Below are 22,764 nucleotides of genomic sequence, written 5' to 3'. Positions count from 1 at the left end.
CAGCAGTGAGGACACCAAGTTCCATGGATGCTTTTATCTTCCACAGTGAGTGGTGGGTGCTCCCTGAGGAGCAGCGGCTGCAGCGGGGGTGGGGGAGCCCCCTCCATGGCCCTGGCTCCCGGTCAGCCCTCCTGGACCCGTGGCGTCCCTGCCAGCTGGCGGGAGGCTTGCAGCAGTGGCAGGTGGTCCGGGGGAGCCCGGCAGGGGTGGCCCCCGTGGAGCAGGGACAGGCGGTCAGCGTCCTGCAGTGATGCAGGCAGTGGGTGGCCCCTGCTCTCAGGCAGCAGCAGGATGCACAGCAGGGCAAGGACGGCAAAGGACACGAAGACTACATGGTGCAGGAAGAAGCCGTGCCGGCCATGCAGGTTGGCCAGGGGGGCAGCTGCCTGGCCCAGGAAGCCAGCCCCCAGCACGAGGCCCAGCCCGGCCCCCCTATGGGAGAGGGTGCCATTGGGGGGCTTGCCAGGGATGCCCCGGGACAGGGGGGCAAGGCTCGGGGCTCCAGGGAGACCAAACTTTAAAGTGTGTGTGGAAAAAAGTTCTCCTCCCCCACCTGGAAATCAGAAACCTTTTTTTCCCTGGGAACTCTGCTCCTCTGCTCCCCTGCTCCCCTCTGTGACTAGTGTCCTCCAGGCCACCTGGGTGTGATGGGCCAAGCTGGGAAGGGGGCTGGCCCGGCAGCCAGCAGCTTACCTGATGACGGTGGGGAGCACCTCTGCTGCTAAGAGGCTACTGAGTGCAGACATGGCCTGGGAGGCCAGGAGGCCCAGGACAGAGAGGGACACCACAGTCCAGCCTGGCAAGTCTGGGGACAAGGAGAAGGCTCCCACACTACCCAGGGGCCTAGTTTCCCAGCCCTACACTGCACCCTGTGCTGGGAGGACAGGGGGTCAGGCATTCAGCTGCCACCGACTTGAACCAGACCCTTATATGGAGCCCCTTCCAGAGGAGCCTCTGGGCACTTTAACTCTTTGGGTGTCAGTTTCTCTGGTTTCACAGTGGGGACATGAATGGGGTAAGCAGCACAGTTTTATCCCAGCACTCTGTGCCTCTCTTGGGGGCCCAGGAAGGGGCCAATCCCAGGACCTGTCCCCCCCCGACCACCAGTCAGACCTCCGCAGCCTGCAGGGCCCCACACTCACACTGGGTCCCAGCAAGGAGCAGCAGGGATTCCAGGCCCATGACCAGGGTGCCCAGCAATAGGACCGGGCGTCGCCCCCAGCGGTCCCCCATGAGCAGCAGCAACAAGATGGCTACGGCCTCCAGGCCAGCACCCAGGAAGTAGGGCTGGTAGAAGGCGGGCTCCCTTGGGGTCAGGCTGTGCAGGAAGCTGGCTCTGATGCCCCCACAGATCAGCCTGAGAGGAAGGGGGAGAGGGAGGGCAGAGTGATGGCCCAACCAGGACAGGGGACTCCAGAGACCAAAGACCCACCCTGGGAGGAAGGCTCAGACACCGTCAGCCCACCCACCCATGCCCTCCTGTCCTCACGAACTGAAGCCCAGGATGAGTCCATCTCTCCAGGCGACACAGGTGTGCCAGAGCTCCAGGATGGAGTGGTATTGGGGCTGAGGGCTCCCTGCACCCAGCATGTCCAGTTCTGTGGCTCCAGGGACAGGAGGGGGCTCATATGAGGGGCTGACCCTCCTCCAGGACCCAGTGCTCCCCTCTCCTGGCTGGAGCATTACCTATAGCCAGGGAGCTCTCCTCCTCCGGGCTGTCCTTGGGGTCCTCACCCCCAGCTTCCGCCAAATGCCACAGGATCCTCCGGGCTCGGGCTGGCTGTCCTGTGGCTAGCAGCCAGCAGGGAGACTCAGGGAACAGGGCTGGGAACCTGCAAGTGTGGGGTGAAGATGCTCATGGGTCCTCTGTGCAAGGACGGCAGGGGCCAGGGGCCAGTGCCCCCTCCCAGGACCCAGGGGGTGAGGACAAGCCATGGCTCTCCTGCCCCATACCCACATGCCGGTGCTGTACAAAGGTGCATGGGGAAGTGTTACTGAACTACCTACCACCATACTCACCCCCAAAAGAGCAGCAAGAGCCCCGTTACCAGGGCGCTCAGCCCCTGCAGAAGGCGCCAGTCCTGTGCGAGCAGGGCTAGGCCCGGCAGCAGCAGAGTGCCCAGCACCGAGAAGAGGCCAGCTGCCACGGAGAATACCAGGCGGTTGGGGGGTCACACAGCTCCAAGCCTGGGCAGAAACAGCCTGAGACTGAGGCCCCTCGGGAGAGCCGCCCTGTCCAGGGCTGTGGGGGACTAGTCCCTAACCTATGGTGTCTGAGGCCAACCCCAGGTACTGCCTCCTCCAGTGACCGGAAATGCCGGCCGACAGCAGAGCTCCCAGAACAGAGTGCCCCTCCCGCCCTCTCAAGAAGGGCCCTCAGTGAGTGCCAGAGGGGCCTCCCACACCACCTGACTGGCCCCGCAGCTGAGCTGAGGAGGAGGCCTGGCCCGAGGAGCTGGCCCCAGAAGCACCCCGTGGTACTCACGAGCCACATAGAGGGCAAGGGAAAAGCCTGCCAAGGCCCCCCCGTGCAGCAGCCTCAGAGCCAGCAGGGCAGGAAAGCTGGCAGCCAGGGCCTCACTGACCCCCAGCACCAGGGAGGCCACGAACACAGCCCGACGTCCAAACCTGGGGCAGCAGGGGACACGTGCGGATGAGGGCAGGACAGCTCGGGGATCTAGCCAGACCCTGGAGCCTTGACAGGAGCGCGGCTGGGGCAGGACTCACCAGTCACAGCCCATGCCCAGCAGGACGCAGCCCAGCAGCCAGCCTAGGAGGTGGCTCATCTCCTCCAGGGGTACCTTCCAGCCATCCTCACACACGAGATTCCACTGTGGGGGACGCCAATCACCTGTTGGCTGAGGAGGACCACCCTCCCCTTGCTGCAGTTCCCAGAATGTCAGGCTACCAGGGCCGGAGAGGTCAAGTCCTCTCTGGAGACGGGGGAACTGAGGCATGGGGGAAGGACTTGCTCAAGGTTCACATCTGACGCTGCGATGTGAACAAGTGCTGGTCTGAGCCCCCAGAGGGGGTGACAGGGGTCTCAGGACACCCCATGGAGACCCAAGTCTGCTATTTCTCTGGATAGGGTCCCACTCCCACACAGATGACCCAGGGCTAAGCTGTGCCCAGGGCCTCCAGGCCTTGCCCCCCCACCTCACTCCTTCAAGAATGACTTCCAGAGGAAGCTGCAGGGCTGTGCTCACCTGCTCTTCCTGAGGCGCCTGATCTCAGTTGTGCACTTCCCCACCCTCCCTTCCTGGTTTCTGCGCCTTCTCCCCAAATCTAACATATTGTCTTAAATGGTACTAGGTCAGAGTATGTTTATGTTAAAAACCGAATGCTCGTGAAAGCTGGTGGCTTGCTGACCAATCAGTCCTCCAACAAGAGGGCAGGTGCAGAGACAATGGGATGGAGGAAAAGCACCCCAACCAGTTTCAGGGCTCTGGGCAGGGATGCAGCAACCCTGTGCACCTTGGGTCAGTCAGGCTGTGGGGCAGAGGCCAGGAAGGGGCAGAACTGGCAGGTCCAGCCCAAGGGCACAATGAGAGGGAGAGCGGCCTGCGAGGTTCCAACGGCCCCCTCCCCATCTCTTCCCACCCAGACCCCTGCGTGCCCCTCGGTTACCCCTCAGGTGGAAGGTCTCCGTTTCCCAAATGGATCTCTACTGGCTACCTTGACTCAAAGCCCTGTCTCAGGAGCCACCCCGACACCTACATAGCCCAAAGCCAGAGCTTACTCAAGAGGTCGGCGGCACTGAAGCGGTGGCCCTCTCTGCTCATACCTTCCGCGGAACTCCTCTTCCTGCCGGCCCTGGCAGTCCTCGGGCAGTAGGCTCTGCCCTTAGGCCTGGGGCCGCCCTACCCGGGCCTTTGCCACATCCTCTGACCCCCAAGCACGAGCCCAGCAGAGAGCCCCCAGCCCCAGCGCAGGCGAGGAGGGGGACAGAAACAGGGGGGCGGGGGAGGGGGGCGGGGGAGGGGCGCGCTCGCGCGTCGGGGTTGCACCTGGGTCACGGGGCTCCGCAGTAGGCCGGCGGGCAGCGCGTAGTGCCAGCCGCGCGTGCAGGGCCGGGTCCCGTTGGGGTAGCGCAGCAGCAGGCAGGGGCTCAGGGCGCCCGAGGGGCCCAGGCGGGGGACACTGGCGGCCAGCAGCGCGGGTCCGCGGAGGGCGCGCAGCGCGGGGGGCAGCAGCGCGAGGTCCGGCCGGCAGTGGTGGGCGGGCGGCGCGGTGAGCAGCGGCTCCGAGCCCAGCGCCAGCCCCAGGGCCACGCACGGCAGCCACGAGGCGGCGGCCAGCACACGCGGGGCCCGGCCGGAGCGCGCCACCAGGGGCTCCCGCTCCACGGGCGTCCGTGCGCTCGGCCGACCTGGGTCAGCGAGGGAAGGGCGCGGGGGCGGGGCCTGGGCGGGGGAGGCCCACGGCGCCCTCGTCCAGGCCGCGGGGGTGGCGGAGGTGGCGGAGGTGGCGGAGGTGGCGTCCAGCGCGGCCAGGTGGACGCCAGGAGTGGCCCTGGGGCGTGGCCGGCAGGGCTGCTCCGTGCGGGGGCCGGGTCGGGGGAGGGGCTTGGGGCAGAAGGGGCGGGGCCGGGGCGTCCTCGTGCGGGGGCGTGGCCGGGGCAGGGCCGGGGCGTCCTCGTGCGGGGGCGTGGCCGGGGCGCGGCCGGGGCGTGGCCGGGGCGTGGCCGGGGCGCGGCCGGGGGCGCTCAGGTGTGCTGCCGGGCGAGGGCCGGGGGTCGCGGGGGCGGAGTGTGCTGTGGGGAAGGTGTGGGCTGGCTCGGGAGGCTCTGGTGGCGGCGGGGTTCTCCTATGCAGACTCCAGGTAAGGGGCGTTGACCTTCGCGTCTGGGTGTGGCTGGGGGACAGGTGACGTTCACGGGACGCCGGGGTTCCCCGGCCCGTTTCTGGGTTTTGCGAAGACACGCTTCGGGGCACCGTTCCGCGTGTCGGAGCGTCCCTGGCTTTACAGACGTTCCTGGTGATGCGAAGCTCACAGTGTTCTGGTCACCGCGGGGGACAAGGCCCCGTCTGCCCCTCAGGGGCGCCTGCAGAGCGGGCCCTCGGGCTGGGACTCCGGCCCCGGTCGGGGGCAGGGAGTGCCGCGTGCGTCACCCGTGCAGGTGCTCCCAGCCCGGTGCAGGTGTGCTCCACTTGGTGCAGGTGTACCCGTCGCTGCAGCGTGCGCTCGTTTCAGCGCACCTGGCGCCGCCTTCTGGGTGCCCCGCCCCCTGCAGGTGTGTCCGCCGGTGCAGGTGTGCCGGCCAGCGTGACTCCTCCAGGAGTTATTAGCATTCTCGCCGCCGCCGCCGCCTGTCTCGCGGCTACAGCCCTCCGGGTTGCGGTGAGGCGTCCCCCTGTGCGGCTCCCCAGCGGCGGCTGCTATGAACCATCTCCTGTGCTTACTGGCCCCGGATCCCTCTTTGGAGAAATTGTGCTGCAGATCCCATGCCTATTTTTACCTGCGTTGCTTGCCTTTTTGTTGGTGATTTTTAAAGTATTCTATACATATTCTGTTTTATCGGATATATCGGATTTATCGGTTTTATCAGATTTAGGATTTTTATCGGATATAGGATTTACAAATATTTAAATATTTCCTTTAATCCTCTACGTTGCCATTTTACTTTCTTATTGCGTCTTTTGATGCAAAAAAAAAAAAAAGTTCAATTTTTTCTTCATGCTCATACTTTTGGCGTCATGTAAGAAACTATTACTAAAATCAAGGTTATGAATATTTGCTCCTGCCTTCTAAGCATTTTACAATTTCAGTTCTTAGATTTAGAGTTTTGATCCAATTTAATTTTTGCCTATGGTGTGTTTTGAAAAATTATTTATTCATGAGAGACAGAGGGGGGTGGCAGAGACAGAGGCAGAGACAGAGAGAGAAACAGGCTCCATGCAGGGAGCCTGATGTGGGACTCGATCCTGGGACCCCAAGATCATGCCCTGAGCAGAAGGCAGACACTCAACTGCTGAGCCACCCAGGCGTCCCTGCCTGTGGTGTTAGATGAGAGTCCAGCCTCATTGTTTTGCGTGTGGACACTTAGCTTGCCCAGCATCATTGGTTTAAACGCTTGTTCTTTCCCCCACTGAATTGTGTGGGCATCCTTGAAGACACCACTTGTATGGTTATTGTCTGGACTCCCCATCCTATTCATAGGTCTGTATGTTTGTCCTCATGCCAGTGCCTCACTCTCTTGATAACTGTAGCTTTGTAATATGTACAGTGTGAGTCCTCCAACTCTGTTTCTTTTCAAGATTGTTTTATTTGGGAAAACTAGCAATTCCATATGAATTTTACAATCACTTTTTCTGTTTTTGTCCAAAAGGTCATGGGATATTGGTAGCGTTTTGCATTGAATCTATAGAATGCTTTGGGGATATTTGGAAATACTGCCATCTTAGCAATATTCAGTCTCCTGATCCTTGAACACCAAATATCTTTCCATTTATTGAGGTCATCTTTAATTTCTTTCAGAAGTGTTCGTGGTTTTGGGTATACAAGCCTTGTAGTTCCCTGAGTATATTTATTTCTAAAGTATTTTATTCTTTTTGATACTATTGTACATGAAATTATTTTATGTTTCCTTTTCAGATTGTTCATTGCTAGTGTGTAGAAATACAAGTGATTTTTAGAATACTGATGTTATATGCTACAATTTTGCCAAATTTCTCCCTCCCTCCCTCCCTTCCTTCCTCCCTTCCTTCCTTCCTTCCTCCCTCCCTCCCTCCCTCCCTCCCTCCCTTCCTTCATTTCCTCCCTCCATGCCAGCATGAAGCCCAACCAGGGCCCTGAACTCTGGACCCTGAGATCATGACCTGAGCAGAAATCAAGAGTCAGATGTTTAACGGACTGACCACCCAGGCGCCCCTGAATTTCTTTATTAGCTCTGATGTTGTGTTTGTGGATTTTTAAAGGATTTTCTACGTGTAAGTGTTACCTACAATTAAGATACTTTTATTTCTTTTTCTGCCTATTGCTCCAGCCAGCACTTCTGGTATAATATTGAACAGAAGTGGTGAAAATGAGCATCCTTGTCTTTTTCTGATTTTAGGAGAGCTTTCTTTCACTACTGAGGATGATATTAGCTTTGGGTTTTTCCAAAGTGACCTTTATTATTTTGAGATATTTTCTTTCCATTTTTAGTTTAGGTGTTTTTATCATGAAATGAAATGATGTTGAATTATTTCCTTTCTTCTAGTAATGTGGCATATTACGTTAATTTTTATATGTTGAACCATCCTTGTATTCCTGGGTTAAATCCCACATGATGATGATGTCTAATCATTTTAATATGTTGCTGGATTGTATTTGTTAATATTTTCTTGAGAATATTTGCATCTATATTTTTAAGATACTAATTTATCTTTTTTTTTCTTGTGATGTCTTTGTCTGACTTTGTTATTGGGATTATGCTGGCCTCACAGAATTAATTACAGGGTGTTCTTTCCTGTCATGTGGGAGAGTTTGGGATGGATTGATGCTAGTTCTTTAATATTTGGTAGAATTTATCTACAAAGACATCTGGTCCTGGGCTTTCCTTTTGTGGGATGTTGATATTGTTTATTACTGACTCAATCTCTTAGTATAGGGTATGTTTAGATTTTCTATTTCTTCTTGGGTCAGTTTCAGTAATTGTATGTTTCTAGGACTTTGTCCATTTTGTAGGATTTCTAGTATGTTTGCATTTAATTGTTCACAGTAATGTCTTATTTTTTATTTCTGTAAAATCCAGTAATGTTTTTATTCATTTCCAATTTTAGTAATATGAATCTTATTTTTTTTTGTAGCCTATATAAAGAATTGTCCAACCAGCTTGTTTTGTTGATTCTCTGTTTTTTTTTTTTTTATTTCATTTCTCTCCTCTTTCAACCTTAAAAGTAAAATTGCCAGTTATTTTACCAGCAAAGATGGCTTTATTCTGGAGTAGGAGAGACTTGCAATCCAAGACAAGCAAGCTAGGACAAAGCCTTCCCCAGATCTGGGAACAGAGCATTGGAGGCTCTTCCTTGAGGAAAGGATTGGAGGAGCTGTTGTAAACTGAGAGTCCATTGGAGGAAAATGGGAGGTAGAAGTGTCGTGGCTTCTCATTGGCTGAGCTGTTGCTGGTGGAGGGGGAAGCCTCCTTCCTCCAGTTAGGGTAGTAAAGTGGGAGCCACAGGGAAGGCGAAAGTGTCCTGCTGGGTGTTGAGAGCGCCCCCTGCGGGCAGACTCCACTGTAGACTAGGGTTTCCTTTTATTAATTCCCACAGCCGTCAGATCTTTATTTCTTCACATCTACTGGCTTTGGAGTTAGTTGGCTCTTCTTTTATTGTTCCTTAAGGTGTAAAGTGAGCTTGTTAATTTGTTTTATGCACTAGGCAATTATAGCTATAAATTTCCCCCACGCTGCATTTGTTGTATCCTGTAACTGTTTTTCTAAAGTCTTCAAGTATTTTAAAAATTTATCTTGTGATTTATTTTTTTGGCTCACTGGTTATTTAAAAGTGTCCTCTGTCACATGCGCGTGTTTGGATTTTCCACTTTGCTTCCTGTTACTATTTCTAGCTTCATTTCATTGCGGTCAGAGAAGATTTATATTATTTCAGTCTTAAACTTATGGGGGCTTGTCGTGTGGCCTGACCCGTGATCTGTCCTTGAGAATGTTCCCCGTGCGCTTGAGAAGATGTGAATTCTGCTGCTGTTGGGTGAGATGTTCTGTAGATGTCTGCGAGAGCTGGTTAGCTTATGGCATTCTAGCCCTTTACGTCCTTAACGAATTTCTATCTAGTTGCTCAACCCATTATGGAAACGGGGAAGCAGAATTCCCCGCCACTGTTGTTGAACTGCCTGCTTCTCCCGTTCTGTTGGGTTTTGGTTCATCTATTTTGGGGGTTCTGCTGTTTGGTGTTTATATATTTATAATTGTTATATCTCCTTGATGGGCTGACCTTTTAAGATTAATATAAATGTCTTCCTTTGATTCTTGTGACAGTTTTTAAATTATATTCTATTTTGTCTGATGCTTGTATAAGCACCCTGGTTCTCTTTTGGATTTACTTCTGCTTATTTTCAGTCTCAGATGTTTGTTCATGTTCCTCAGCTCCTCCATTACTGTCTGTCTTTTAAAATATTTTATCTTGAGGCGCCTGGGTGGTCTAGTCGGCGAAGTGTCTGCCTTGGGCTCAGGTCATCATCCTGGGGTCCTGGGATCGAGCTCCTCATGGGGCTCCCTGCTCAGCGGGAAACCTGCTCCTCCCTCTCACTCTGCCCTTCCTCACCACTCATGCTTGCTCAAATAAACAAAATCTTTAAAAATATATACTCTCTTAATTCCCTTCTTATTTCTATTTCTCTGTGTTTTTGGTTACTTGTTTGTGGTTACCTCAGGGATTGCAGTTAACATCTTATGATGACCGAGGCTGGACATAGAACACACTAGTATGAATAATATCCATGAGGTTCCAAAGTATACAAGCACTTGTCCTACATGCGTCTGTGTCTCCTTTATATTATCGTACAGTGTATTTCTGTATCTTGTGTGGTCTTAACATAGATTTGTAATGATTTCATACACTTACTTATGAGATACTGTAGGAAAAGAAGAGTTAAAACCACACAGAATAGACGTGCCTGGGTGGCTCAGTTACTTAAGTGTCTGATTCTTAATTTCAACTCAGATCATGATCTCAGGGTTGTGGGATTGAGCCCCTAGTCGGGCAGAGGAGCCTGGTTGGGATTCTCTCTCCCTCTAGCTGCCCCCTCTCTCCATCTCAAATAGATAGATAGATAGATAGATAGATAGATAGATAGATAGATAGATAAATAAATAAAATTTCACCCTTTTTAAAAAGATTTGTTTATTTATTCATGAGAGACAGAGAGAGAGAGAGAGAGGCAGAGACACAGAGGGAGAAGCAGGCTCCCCTCAGGGAGCCTGATGGGGGACTCGATCCTGGAATTGGGATCACGCCCGGAGCCAAAGGCAGATGCCCAACTGCTGAGCCACCCAGGCATCCCAAAATTTCCCCTTAATGAGATGTATTTTCCTATTTCTTGCTGTTTTATAATTTTGTTTGTTGAGAAGTGGAACTCTGGAAATCATATTTACTTATTTTTGAAGGATTGCTTTTTTTTTTTTTTTAAGAGGGAGCACAGGGGAAGGAGGGGCAGAGGGAGAGGGAGAGAGAAGGTCTTAGGCAGCTCCACGCCCACTGTGGAGTCTGACATGAGGCTTGATCCCACGACCCTGAGATCATGACCTGAGCCAAAATCAAGAGTCGATGCTTCACCGACGGAGCCTCCCAGGAGTCATTAAGGACTGTTAAATCTTGAAAGCTGGATTTACTCATTTGTGATTTCTGCCAAGTGTGTATGTATTCCTTGTTTTTGTGTAGCCGCTACAGTTGCTATTACCTCTGCAGTCAGCCAGTGACCTGACAAAGGTCCCCTTCATCGTCCGGCTCCCCAAATGGGGGTGGGGGGGAGGAGACTACCACCAATAGAAAACAAATACTACCTCTTTAAATCTCCAGAAAGCCACCTCAGCCCATGGAGTGTTAAAACATGACCGCTATCCTTTTTTCTGGCCCTTTAGTGATCAAAAATAGTGACTAGCAATCCGAACACAGGACCCCTGGATTCAGAGATAAGGGTCCTTGGTGCACCCTCTTGTCTAGCAAGCCCCCATAGGGGTGCAGGCTGCTGCCCCCATGGCGCCGATGGGAGGCGGTAGGTGCTGCTGCACAGAGGCTGAGTTCACCCAGATTCACCAGCCTCTTCATCAAGATCTGCTGTGAATTTACTCTCCTGACTCCAGACTTCTACAATAGACAGTTTCTGCCAACTCAGGAGGTACTTAGAAGGAGGGAAGGATTCCTGGAGCCTCCTGTTGGATCTTCTGTGATATCTTCCGTACACTTTTTTTTTTTAAAGATTGTATTTATTTATTCATGAGAGACGCAGAGAGAGAGAGAGAGAGAGAGGCAGAGGGAGAAGCAGGCTCCACGCAGGGAGCCCGACGTGGGACTCGATCCCGGGTCTCCAAGATCACGCTCTGAGCCGAAGGCGGCGTTAAACCGCTGAGCCACCTGGGCTGCCCTTTCGTACACTGTTTTACCAAAATTTAGCGGCTTGTTCCGTTGTTAAGCATTCTGGTGGTTATAAAAGTTTAAGTTAGTTTCTGGAGTTCCAAAAAAGGTTGATTCTGTCTTGGTTAGCTTCACCGTTGCTTCAGTGGAGTGATGGGGTTTGGGAATGTTTACTCCACCATATTTTGTGATGTCATTTCTGGGTATTTTTTTAAGAAAATTGTTTTCCAAGTAGTTGTAGCATTTTACATTTCCACCATAAGTACAACAGAACGGCAGCTCTTCCAGAACCCTTACTGATACTAGGTTTGGTCAGTGTATATGTAGACTCCTCCTTTCAGGCATTCTATTCAAGGTGAAGTAGTAGCTCATGTTCATTCCAGTTTGCTTGTTCAGTGGTACGTGCTGCTGTAATGTACACTAGGTATTTGTATATTGGTCTTATATCTAGTAGCATCTTTTAAAAGATTGCATTGTTTTTCAGTAGGCAAAGATGTTGCCTAGAAATACCAACCATTATGCTTCTTCCTTAATAATCTGGTTATCTCTATTTATTTTACTTGCCTTATTGTAAGGGCTGGATTGACCAGTATAGTGCTGAACGGAAGCGGTGAGAATGAATATCCTGATCTTAGGGACAAAACACTCACCCTTTCACCATTAAGTATGGTATTAGCTTTAGGTTTTTCACAGATGCTGTTTTTTGGGGGTAAGTAAATTCCTTTTTAATTCTAGTTTGCTGAGAGTTTAATTTATTTTTTAATCTTGTTTTAAAAAGATTCGTTTTGGGTGGGGAAGAGAGAAAGGGAGAAGCAGACTCCCCACTAAGCGGGGTGGGCTCTGATCTCTCAACCCAGAGATCATGACCCAACCCAAAACCAAGAGTCAGATGCTCAACCACTTAGCCACCCAGGTGCACCCAGGTTTGTTTATTTTTAAATCAGAAGTAGATGTGGCTGGCTCAGAGGGGGTGGATATGCAACTCTTGATCTCGTGGTTGTGGGTTCGAGCCCCACATTGGGGGCAGAGGTTATTTAAATAAATGAACTTAAAAAGAAGTGGGATGTTGGATTTTGTAAGAAGCTTTTTTTCCTGAGTGTGTATAGATTGTCTTTTTTACTTTGTTAATGTGGTTGTCACTTTTTTCTCCACTCTGTTAATATGGTGAATTACATGGATTGACTTAGATTGTTAAACCAACTCTATTCCTGGAATAAAGCCTATTTTGGAATGGTGTGTTATCCTTTTAACAGGTTGTTAAAATTGAATTTTAACAATACCATATCCAAATATGGTAATGCTGGCTTCCTGGAGTGAATTGGAAAATATTCTTCCCTTTTCATTTTTTTGGGAAGATTTTACATCAAAGTTGTTTCATATATTTCTTAAGTGTTCGGTGGAATTCAACAGTAAAGGAACTGGAGGGTTTTTTAATAGAAATATTTAAAAATGCACATTTGCCGTCTTTAATAGATATAGAACTATTCAGGTTGTGTGTTTTTAAAAATTAAGTGTAACTAACATACAGTGTTATGTTAGTTTCAGATGTACAACGTATTGATTCAACAGTTCTATACATTACTTTGTGCTCACTGAGATAAGTGTGCTCTTTTTTTTTTTTTAAGATTTTATTTATTTAGAGCACGCATGTTTACAAATTGCAGGGAGGGGCAGAGGGGGAAAGAGAGTCCCAAGCAGGCTCCATGCTCAGGGGATGTGGGACTCGATCTCAGGACCCCAAGATCATGACCTGAGCTGAAATTAAGAGTCGGATGAGATAAGTGTGCTCTTGACTCCGTTTATGTCACACACACACACACCTGCTGGCTGTCACCAGCTCGTTCTCTGAAGAGTCTCTCTCTCTCTCTCTCTCTCTTTTTTTTTTTTTTTGACTCTAGTTGTTTGTTCATCTGTTTTCTTTCTTAGATTCAGAAGGAAATCCTGTATTTGTCTTTCTCTGACTGATTTATTTCACTTAGCATAATACATTTTAGCTCCATCCACATTGTTACGAAGGGTAAGATTCATTCTTTTTATGGCTGAGTGATATTTCCTGGACACTTGGGCTGCTTCCATGTCTTGGCTGTTGTAAATAATGGTGCAGTATACGGGTGCAGATATCTTCAAATTAGTGTTTATATTTTCTTTGGGTAAATACAGATTGTGTATTTATTCATGAATGAGCTTTGCTAATTTGCATCTCTCAACGTATCTGTCCAGTCCATCTACGTTGCTGAATTTACTGGTATAAAAATTGTTACTAAAATGTCTTCATTATTCCTTTAATATCTGGAAAACCTTTAGTGATGTCACATCTCTTATTCCTGATATTGGCAACTTGCGTCTTTACTCTTTTTTTTCTGAATAGTCTGGCTAGTGATTTATTGATTTTTATTCCTCTTAGCAAGAGACCAGGCTTTAGATTTCCTATTTGATTCATTCCTTGATCCAAAGGTTTTTGAAGAAACATATTATTTAGTTCCCAAATATTCAGAGATTTTTAAAGGATCTTTCTGTTACCGATTTATAATTTAATTCAGTTACAAATTATAACATTGTGTGATTTGAATCCTCTGAATTTGCTGAGATTCTTTTATGACCAAAGTATCATATATCTTGGTAAATACCTTCTGTACTTGAGGATGATGCCTATGGAGCTTCTGTTGTGTGAAGTGTTCTGTAGTGTTAATTTGGTTGGTTTGGTGGATAGCGTTGTTCACATTTACTGTGTCCTTGCTGATTTTCTATTACTCTGTTAATGAGAGAAGTGTTAAAAATCTTTAAAATTATGGATTTATCTATTTTTCTTTGCAATTTTATCAGTTCTTGCTGCGTAGAAACAATAATGGTTATATTCTCATTAAGAAATGATTTCCCTTATCTTTAGTAATAGTCTTTCTTAAATCTATCTGGTCTGATATCACTGTAGCCACCTGGGGGCGCCTGGGAGGGCTCAGTCTTCTAAACGTCCGACTCTTGGTTTTGGCTCAGGTCTTGATCTCAGGGCCGTGGGATGGAGCCCTGCTTCAAGCTTCACACAGAATCTGCTGGGAATTTTTCCTCTGCCCTCCGCCCCTGTGGGTTCATTCTCTCTCTCTCTCTCTCAAAGAAAGAAGATCTTGAAAAGATAAAAGCCATTCTACCTTGCCTGCTTCCTTCCTTTGTAAGTACTCCTTATTTTGTGGATTGTTCAGAGGAGAAATGTGGTATATATACATTGGGTTCATGAAAGGAAATTTTGCATTTTATTTTTTTAATTAAATTTATTTATTTATGAGAGACACACAGAGACAGAGACAGAAGGAGAAGCAGACTCCTTGCAGGGAACCTGATGCAGAACTCGATCCCGGGACCTGAGGATCACACCCTGAGCCAAAGGCAGACGCTCAACCACTGAGCCACCCAGGCGTCCCGGAAATTTTGAATTTTAAAGCTTTATGCCTTTGACTTTGGAAAATGAATCTGTCAACTCTATACCGCATCTCTAGCTTTCTTTTGAATAGTATATTTTTCCCATTTTTTACTTCAGCATGTTTGTGTTATATTTCTTTTTTTAAAAAATTTATTCATGATAGAGAGAGGGGGGGGGGGCAGAGGCAGGCTCCATTCCGGGAGACTGATGCGGGACTCGATCCCAGGACTCCAAGACCGCGCCCTGGGCCAAAGGCAGGCGCTAAACCGCTGAGCCACCCAGGGATCCCCTGTGTTATATTTCTTATAGGCAGCATATAGTTGAGTCTTGATTTTCAATCCTATGTCACCATCTCTGCCTTTAGCTGGGATGTTCAGAACATTGACATTTCATGTGACTTTTTTTTTTATACAGTTAGGGTTTGAGTCTGTCACCTTGCTATTTGCTTTCTACTTGTCCCATCTCTATTTTGTTTTTTCCCCTCTATTTTTGCTTTTGGACTTTTATGATTTCGTTTAATTTCTATTGTTGTCATGTTAGCTTTAACTTTTGTTTTTCTGTTCTTTACTTTAGGGTTATTAATCTATGCTTAAAAACATATATATGAAAATTTTGGACCGCATCCCCTCAATGACAGGATGCCATTTCACAGAGGAGCACCTTACAGAGTGTGCTTCCCTTCCTCCCCTGCTTTTCTCTCTACTGCCATTGTTAGACATTATATTTTATATGTACTATAATCCACTTACTGCATTTTTATTTTTATTTTTTAAAAGATTTTATTTAGGGCAGCCCCGGTGGCTCAGCGGTTTAGCACCACCTTCAGCCCAGGGAGTGATCCTGGAGACCTGGGATCGAGTACATGTCAGGCTCCTTGCATGGAGTCTGCTTCTGCCTGTGTCTGTGCCTCTCTCTCTCATGAATAAATAAATAAATAAAATCTTTAAAAAAATAAAGATTTTATTTTTCATGAGGGAGAGAGAGAGACAGAGACACAGGCCGAGGGAGAAGCAGGCTCCCTGTGGGGAGCCTGATACAGGACTTGATCCCAGGGCCCTGGGATCATGACCCAGGTGCCCCACATTTTTATTTTTTTAAGCAGGTAACTATGTTTTAAGGAGATCATGAAATAGAGGTTATCTACTTAACCATGTAGTTTATGTTCTAGAGATCATTTCTCTATGTAGATGCAGAATTCTATCTAATACCATTTTCATTCTGCCTACAGAACTTTTAACACATCTTATAACATGGGTTTGCTTGAGAGGAATCATTTGTACTTTTATATTACATAAATGTTTTCATTTCATATAAGTTTTTCTCATTTAATTATGTTAAAATACACATATCCTAAAATTTATCATCCTAAAGACTTTTCAGTTTGGTATTGAATACATTCATAACACACCCATCCCAACTACCTATCCCCCTAGCTCTTTTCATCTTGTAAAGCTGGAACTCTGTCCCCACTAAACAGGAATTCTCCATTCTCTTTGGAGAAACATGCATTCAAGTCCTTTGCCCTTTTTTTTTGAATGGTGACATTTGGTGTTTTGTTGTTGTTGAGTTTTATGGGTTTCCCTGTACACCCTGGATATCCCCTCACAGATACATGATTTGCAAATATTTCTCCCATTCTGGTTTGCTTTTTTACCTGGTCAGGGGTGTCTCTTCTGCACAGCATTTGAAAACATTCATGAGGGCAGCCCTGGTGGCGCAGCAGTTTAGCGCCACCTGCAGCCTAGGGCATGATCCTGGAGACCTGGGATCGAGTCCCATGTCAGGCTTCCTGCATGGAGCCTGCTTCTCCCTCTGTCTGTGTCTCTGCCCCCCCGCCCTGAATAAATAAATAAATCTTAAAAAAAGAAAAAGAAAACATTCATGAGTCCAGTGTGTCATTTTGGGGGCCCGTACCTTGGGTGTCATATCTGGAAATCATTACCGAATCCAGTGTTGTGAAACATTTGCAGGGTTTTCTTCCAAAAGTTTTATCGTTTTAGGTCTTACATTTTGGTCTTTGACCTACTTTGAGGTAACTTGTGTATATGGTGTGAGGTTGGGGTCCAGCCTCATTCTTTGCCACATGGACGTCCAGCTCTTCCAGCACCATTTGCTGAAAAGACGGTTCTTTCCCCCTTGAATGGTCTTGGCACCCTTTGCCAAAATTATTTGACCACACGTGTGTGGGGATTTTCCTGGATTCTCTATCCCACTGGTCTATGTGTCTGTCTTCATGGCCATAGCACATTGTTTTGATCACTGTACTTTCGGAGTAAGGTTTTTTTTTAACCTTTTTTTTTTTCTTTAAGTAAACTCTACACTCAACATGGGGCTGAACTCATGACCTGAGATCAGGAGTTACGTGCTCTTTCAACTGAGCCAGCCAGGTGCCCTGTGGAGTAAGTTTTGAAATCAGGAAGTATGGGTTTCTCCTGCTTTGTTCTTTTCAAAGATTGTTTGGCTCTACAGGGTCTTTTGGGCTTTTATATGAATTTTGGGATGGGTCTTTCTTTTTTTTTAAGATTTTATTTATTTATTCGTGAGAGACACAGGGAGAGAGAGGCAGAGACACAGGCAGAGGGAGAAGCAGGCTCCATTGCAGGAGAGGAGATCCCGGGTCTCCAGGATCAGGCCCTTGGGCTGAAGGTGGCGCTAAACCGCTGAGCCACCCAGGCTGCCCAAGAATTTTTCTTTTTCTGCAAAAAATTGTCTTTGGGATCTTGATAGAGATTGCATTGATTCTGTAGATCACTTTGGGCAGTACTGACATTTAACAATATTAAGTCTCCTGATCCATGAATGTGGGATATGCTTCCATATTTCTTTCCACAACATTTTGTGGTTTTCACTCTGTATGTCTTTTACCTTCTTGGTTAATTCCTCAGTATTTTATTCTTTGTGAAGCTTTGGAAATGAGATTGGTTTTGTGATCCCATTTTCAGATGTTTGTTTCTTTTTCTTTACTTTTCACTAGTTTGATTAGGATTTGTTTGGGTTTATTTTCTTTAGGATTTACTTTGCTTCTTGAATTGTAGGTTTATATCTGTCTGACTTGGGACATTTTTCAGCCTTTTCTTTCCTCAGATTTTTTCAGCACTCTGCTTTTTCTGTTCTCCTGGGACTCAAGTGACCTGAATGTCAGATCTTCTGTTGGTGTCCCCCAGGCACTTAAGATCTGTTTAAAAAAAAAAAAAGTGTTTTTCACTTTGTAATTAAGATTGAATAAGTTCTCCCGATCTCTCTTCAAGATCACTGACTCTTCCCTTTCTGCTATTAAGTCTATACAGTAAGGTGTTTTCAGTTCTCAGATTTCAACTTGGGTTTTCTTTAAATTTTGTATTTCTTCTATGTCAAGTTCTGTTTTAAGGGTTGTATAAAGAATGCTAGTGATTGCTTCTTGGGAGTATTTGCCTAATAACTACTTTAACATATCAGATATTTCCAACATCTGTGCCATGTTGGCATTGGCATCTGTGATTGTCTTCTACTTTGTGAATTGAAATTTTTTTGGTTTTCATATGCTGAAGACATTTTTATCGTACCACGGACTCAGGAGATTCTGGGTCTTGTTTCCAAACTATGAAGGTTGTTAGTTTGATTTTATCGGGCAGTCCACCTGGACAGAAGCACCTGCCTTCTGTGGGCTCTGTTCCAAAGTCAGTGCAACTTTCAAAGCCTTCATGGTGCTCCTCTGATGTCCCCAGTGGCTGCCTGCAATCTGAGTGGGCATGGTCTGTGCCCTGGGTTTGTGGTTGCTGATCGGGATCAGATCCCTCGACTCTGGGTCGTGCTGAGCCCTGGTACCTTATCTCCCAGCTTCCCCCACTCCATCCCCTTCCTGATCCCCTGGGCAGAAGTTGGCCTCTGCTTACCCTGCTCTACCATGGGCCAGTTGGCTGGTGGGGCCCAGATTCAGGCCCATGTCACGGAGAACAGGGGAAAAGGCCCTATGCTCTTGGTCTCACTGCTACTCTGAGCAGAGGAAGTTTGCCTTGCTCAGAATGTTGACCACAAGCCGCCCCCAGATCCTGCATCCACTGCTGGCAGTGCAGTGCCAGAGTTGCCTGGACCCAGGGAGGGAGGGAATGGGGGGGAAAGAAACCCAGGGGTTTCCACATTCACTCTGAGGAATCTCCTTGATTTCTCCTGCCGGCAGTGATAGTTTTCTCCTTCCTCTCCCTCCTTCTCTCCCCCTTTCTCCTGCTTCGGCTGTGTTAACTTCAGGCTGGATGATCCTGGAAGACAAGAAAGTGGGGAGCCCGGTGCTGGCCCCACAGTTCTTGAGACCTGGGAGCTTCCCCATCCTGGTGTTTCCACCAGCTGTTGGTCTGAGCAGAGGCAGGGGGGTGTGTTTACCCTGTGGGGTCTGGAGCTGGACCCTCGTCTGCTGGGTGAGCCACACATCAGCTGCAGACTGGGAGCCTGGGTGGCGGCCCCTCCTGTGCTCCAGGTGCCTGAGCTCAGGGCTTTGCGGGGCCGGCAAACCACTCTGTCTCAGTGAGCAGCCCTCCCACACACTTTGGTTAAGCTCAAATTTTCTTCTGTTGAGGGGATCCCTGGGTGGCTCAGCGGTTTAGCACCCACCTTCAGCTCAGGACATGATTCTGGAGTTCTGGGATCGAGTCCCACGTCGGGCTCCCTGCATGGAGCCTGCTTCTCCCTCTGCCGGTGTCTCTGCCTCTCTCTGTCTCTCATGAATAAATAAATTTTTAAAGATCTTAAAATTTTTTTCTATTGAATTACCTCAATTTTCTTTCTTCTTCTTCTTTTTTTAAATATTTATTGAGAGTGAGAGAGCACAAGCGGGTGTGGGGGCAGAGGGAGAAGAGTCTCCGATGCTGGGCTCCGTCCGTGGACGCTGGGATCAGGACCTGAGCTGAAGGCAGGCGTTACCCACAGAGCCCCCCAGGCGCCCCTTACAGTATTTTCTCATTTTCCTTGTAGTTTCTTCTTTGACTATTGAGGAGTGTGGTGCTTAATTTCCCCATATGTTTGAATTTTCCAGATTCCCTGTTACTGGTTTCTGAGTTCACTGCATTGTGGTCAGAGGACACACCTGGTATGATTTCATCCTTTGTACATCTACTGAGGCGGGTTTCGGGCCTGGCCTGTGGGCGCCTCCTGGAAGCCAGGAGGTGTGGGTCCTGGCGCGGGCTGCCGGCGGGAGCTGTGCGGGTTGCCACGATGCAGTGGGGCCGCATCTCCCGTGTCCCCGTGGCCCTCAGCTGAGGGAGAGCCTTGGCGTCTGCGGTCCCGGCCGCGCGTGGTCTGCTCCTCCTTTGCACGCTGCCAGGTTTTGCTTCGTCTCTAGAGGCAGCGTACAGTGAATCATCATTTAAAAAACTGAATTCTGCCCCCTCGCTCCCTTTTAATGGGCGGGTCTAGTCCGCTTACACTTAATTTACACTTAAATTATTGATAAAATGTCTGACATTTTTGCTGTTTCTAGGTCATCAATCTGTTCTGTTTCTCGGCTCTGCCTGAACTGCTTGCCTTTGTTTTAGGTATTTTCTAGTATCCCGTTTAAACTACTGCTTCTTTGACCACATTTTTAAGTTACTAAAAAAATGGTTGATGCAGGGATTACAGTAAGCATAGGAACTAAGACAACTGAGTTTGGGTGAACAGTGAGGAAGCTTCACTGGTTCCCTGAACCCTCCCTCGCTGCCCCTTCCGTTGTGCTACACATTACAGATAAATTATGTCTAGTCATAAGCCTGTCGGCACAGTTTGTAATTCCTGCTTTATGTAGTTGTCTTTAAAGTAAGACAGAAGGGTTAGAAATTTAAAAAAATGCATTTACACTGTGTTTTCTGTTTATATAGTTACTGATGAAAAGCAGTGTTTTTATTTCTTCACGTGGATTCAAGTTACTACTTAGTGTTTGTTAATTGAGCCTGAAGAATACTTTTTATGGTTTCGGAAGGGCAGATATGTTACCAACAAATTCTGCTTTTGTTCATCTGGAAATGTCCTAATTTATCAATTTTCTGGAAGGTATCTTCACCACTTACAGATTTCCTGGCAAACAGTCTTCTCCTGTGAGCAGTTTGAACATGTTGTCCTGCTGCCCACCGGGGTCCCACATGCCACCTGTTAGATCCCGCGGAGGGTCCCTCGCATGTGCTGGCCTGAGGTTCTGCTCCTTGCAAGATTCTTGATCTTTCACTTTTGACAGATTATGATGCATCTAAGTGTGGATTTCCTTTTTTTTTTTTTTAAGATTTTATTTATTTATTCATGAGATACACAGAGAGAGGGAGAGAGAGAGGCAGAGACACAGGCAGAGGGAGAAGCAGGCCCCATGCAGGGAGCCCGACGCAGGACTCGATCCCGGGACTCCAGGATCACACCCTGAGCCAAAGGCAGGCGCTAAATCGCTGAGCCACCCCGGGGATCCCCTAAGTGTGGATTTCTTTCACTTTATTCTGCTTGCACTTTCTTTAGGGTTGCAAATTCTTTTCCCAATTCAAATTCAATTGTTTCGCTTTTTCAACTGCAGAATGTTCACTCTTAAAAAAAAAAATCTTTGTTGGTATTCTTTTTTTTTTTTTTAAGACTTTATTTATTCATGAGAGACACACAGAGAGGCAGAGACACAGGCAGAGGGAGAAGCAGGCTCCATGCAAGGAGCTCAATGCAGGACTCGATCCCAGGTCTCCAGGATCAGGCCCTGGGCTGAAGGTGGCGCTAAACCGCGGAGCCACCCTGGCTGCCCTTTATTGGTATTCTTTATTTGATGAGTAGCATTCTCTTACTGTCATATTTAATTCTTTAGACATAATTTCCTTTAGTTATTTGAACATAATTTATAAAAAGTTGGATTTTAATTCTTTGTCTAATGCATTAAGGTTCTTCAAGAAAATAGAACCAATAGAGGATAACTGGATGCATAGATGGCTTTTAAGGAACTGGTTTCCATGATTGTGGAAACTGGTAAGTCCAGAATCTGCAGGGGAGGCCAGTAGGAGACCCAGGGAAGATATTAGCTGCATTCAGAGTCTGAAGGCTAACAGAGTTACCTCCTCACTGGGGATGTTTTCTCTTGAGGCTTTCAGCTGATTGGAGGAGGCTCATCCACATCATGGAGAGTCACCTGCTTTACTCAGATTCTAGTCATTTAAATTTTGATCTCATCTAAGTAATACCCTCACAGAAATGTTTGGAATAGCCCTTGACTAAATTTCTGGGTATCATGGCCCATCCAGTTGACACATAAAATTGTCCATCTTTCTTCCCCTTTCTCTCTTTCCTTCTGTGACTCACTTTATGTGTATGTTGGTACATTTGGTCACATCCAACGTGTCTCTGAAACTCTGTCCATTTTTCTTCATTATTTTTTTGTTGTTCCTCAATCTTCAGGTCTGCTTCTGACCACTCAGATTCCACCACTGCACTTTTGATGGCACAATTTCCATTTTCTCTTCAGAGTAGTTTCTCTATTTAGTAATATCCTTTATTTGGTGAGCTGTCATTCTTTTACTGTCATATTCTTCAGACATAATTTCATCTAGTTCTTTGAAAATAATTGATCAAAGTGGACTTTATTTTTTTTAAGATTTTATTTATTTATTCACGAGAGAGAGAGAGAGAGAGAGAGAGAGAGAAGGCAGAGACACAGGCAGAGGGAGAAGCAGGCTCCATGCAGGGAGCCTGACGTGGGACCCGATCCAGGGTCTCCAGGATCACACCCTGGGCTGAAGGTGGTGCTAAACCGCTGAGCCACCAAGGGCTGCCCCAAAGTGGACTTTAAATATTAGGTTTAACATCTGGGTTTCCTCAAAGACAACATCTATTGTTTATTTTTTCCTGTTGGTGGGTCACACTTTGTTTCTTTGCATGTCTCCTAATTTTCTGTTTAAAAGTAAACATTTTAAATAATATAACAAGGTGATTCTGGAAATCAGTTCCCCATTTTCCAGATTTACTTATTTATTTTTTGTTGGTTGGTTGCAGCTGCTGCTGTGTTTAGTGACTTTCCTGAACTAATCCTATAAAGTCTAAATTCTCTGTTGTGTGTGGGCCATGACATCTTTGTGTGTTAGCTTGCTGCTAAGCTAATGATTGAACAGAGATTTCCTTAAAAGTCTTGATCCAATAAGTCTTCCACACTTGCCCACAGGCTCTTCAGTACTCTGGCAGGTCACAGCTCTACATTAGCCTTCATTTCCTGTTTCCACAAGGCCTCAAGTTTAGCCAAAAGTGAGAAAATAAGATGTTCTAGATTATTTTCTCAGCATGCACACAGATCTGAACATGCACATGGCCATCAGTATCCTTAGG

The 22,764-nt window shown here is 47.6% G+C and overlaps 1 protein-coding gene across 1 annotated transcript; it reads right to left on the bottom strand.

Moving 5' to 3' along the window:
• Nucleotides 1–78: 78 nt before the first annotated feature.
• On the bottom strand, nucleotides 79–3,828 carry SLC22A31 (solute carrier family 22 member 31). Its single transcript, XM_041772136.1, is given in 10 exon segments — nucleotides 79–432; nucleotides 694–805; nucleotides 1,143–1,357; nucleotides 1,490–1,598; nucleotides 1,687–1,832; nucleotides 2,020–2,164; nucleotides 2,167–2,187; nucleotides 2,486–2,628; nucleotides 2,728–2,831; nucleotides 3,740–3,828. Coding segments are annotated over 9 exon segments (1,260 nt in total). The 5' UTR covers nucleotides 2,787–2,831; nucleotides 3,740–3,828; the 3' UTR covers nucleotides 79–122.
• Between the last annotated feature and the right edge of the window lie 18,936 nt (nucleotides 3,829–22,764).

This window comes from Vulpes lagopus, chromosome 10 (genome assembly GCF_018345385.1).
Source record: "Vulpes lagopus strain Blue_001 chromosome 10, ASM1834538v1, whole genome shotgun sequence".
NCBI classification, from domain to species: Eukaryota; Metazoa; Chordata; class Mammalia; order Carnivora; family Canidae; genus Vulpes; species Vulpes lagopus.
The sequence above is the reverse complement of the archived record's forward strand: the minus strand, read 5'-3'. Positions and strand labels throughout refer to the sequence as shown.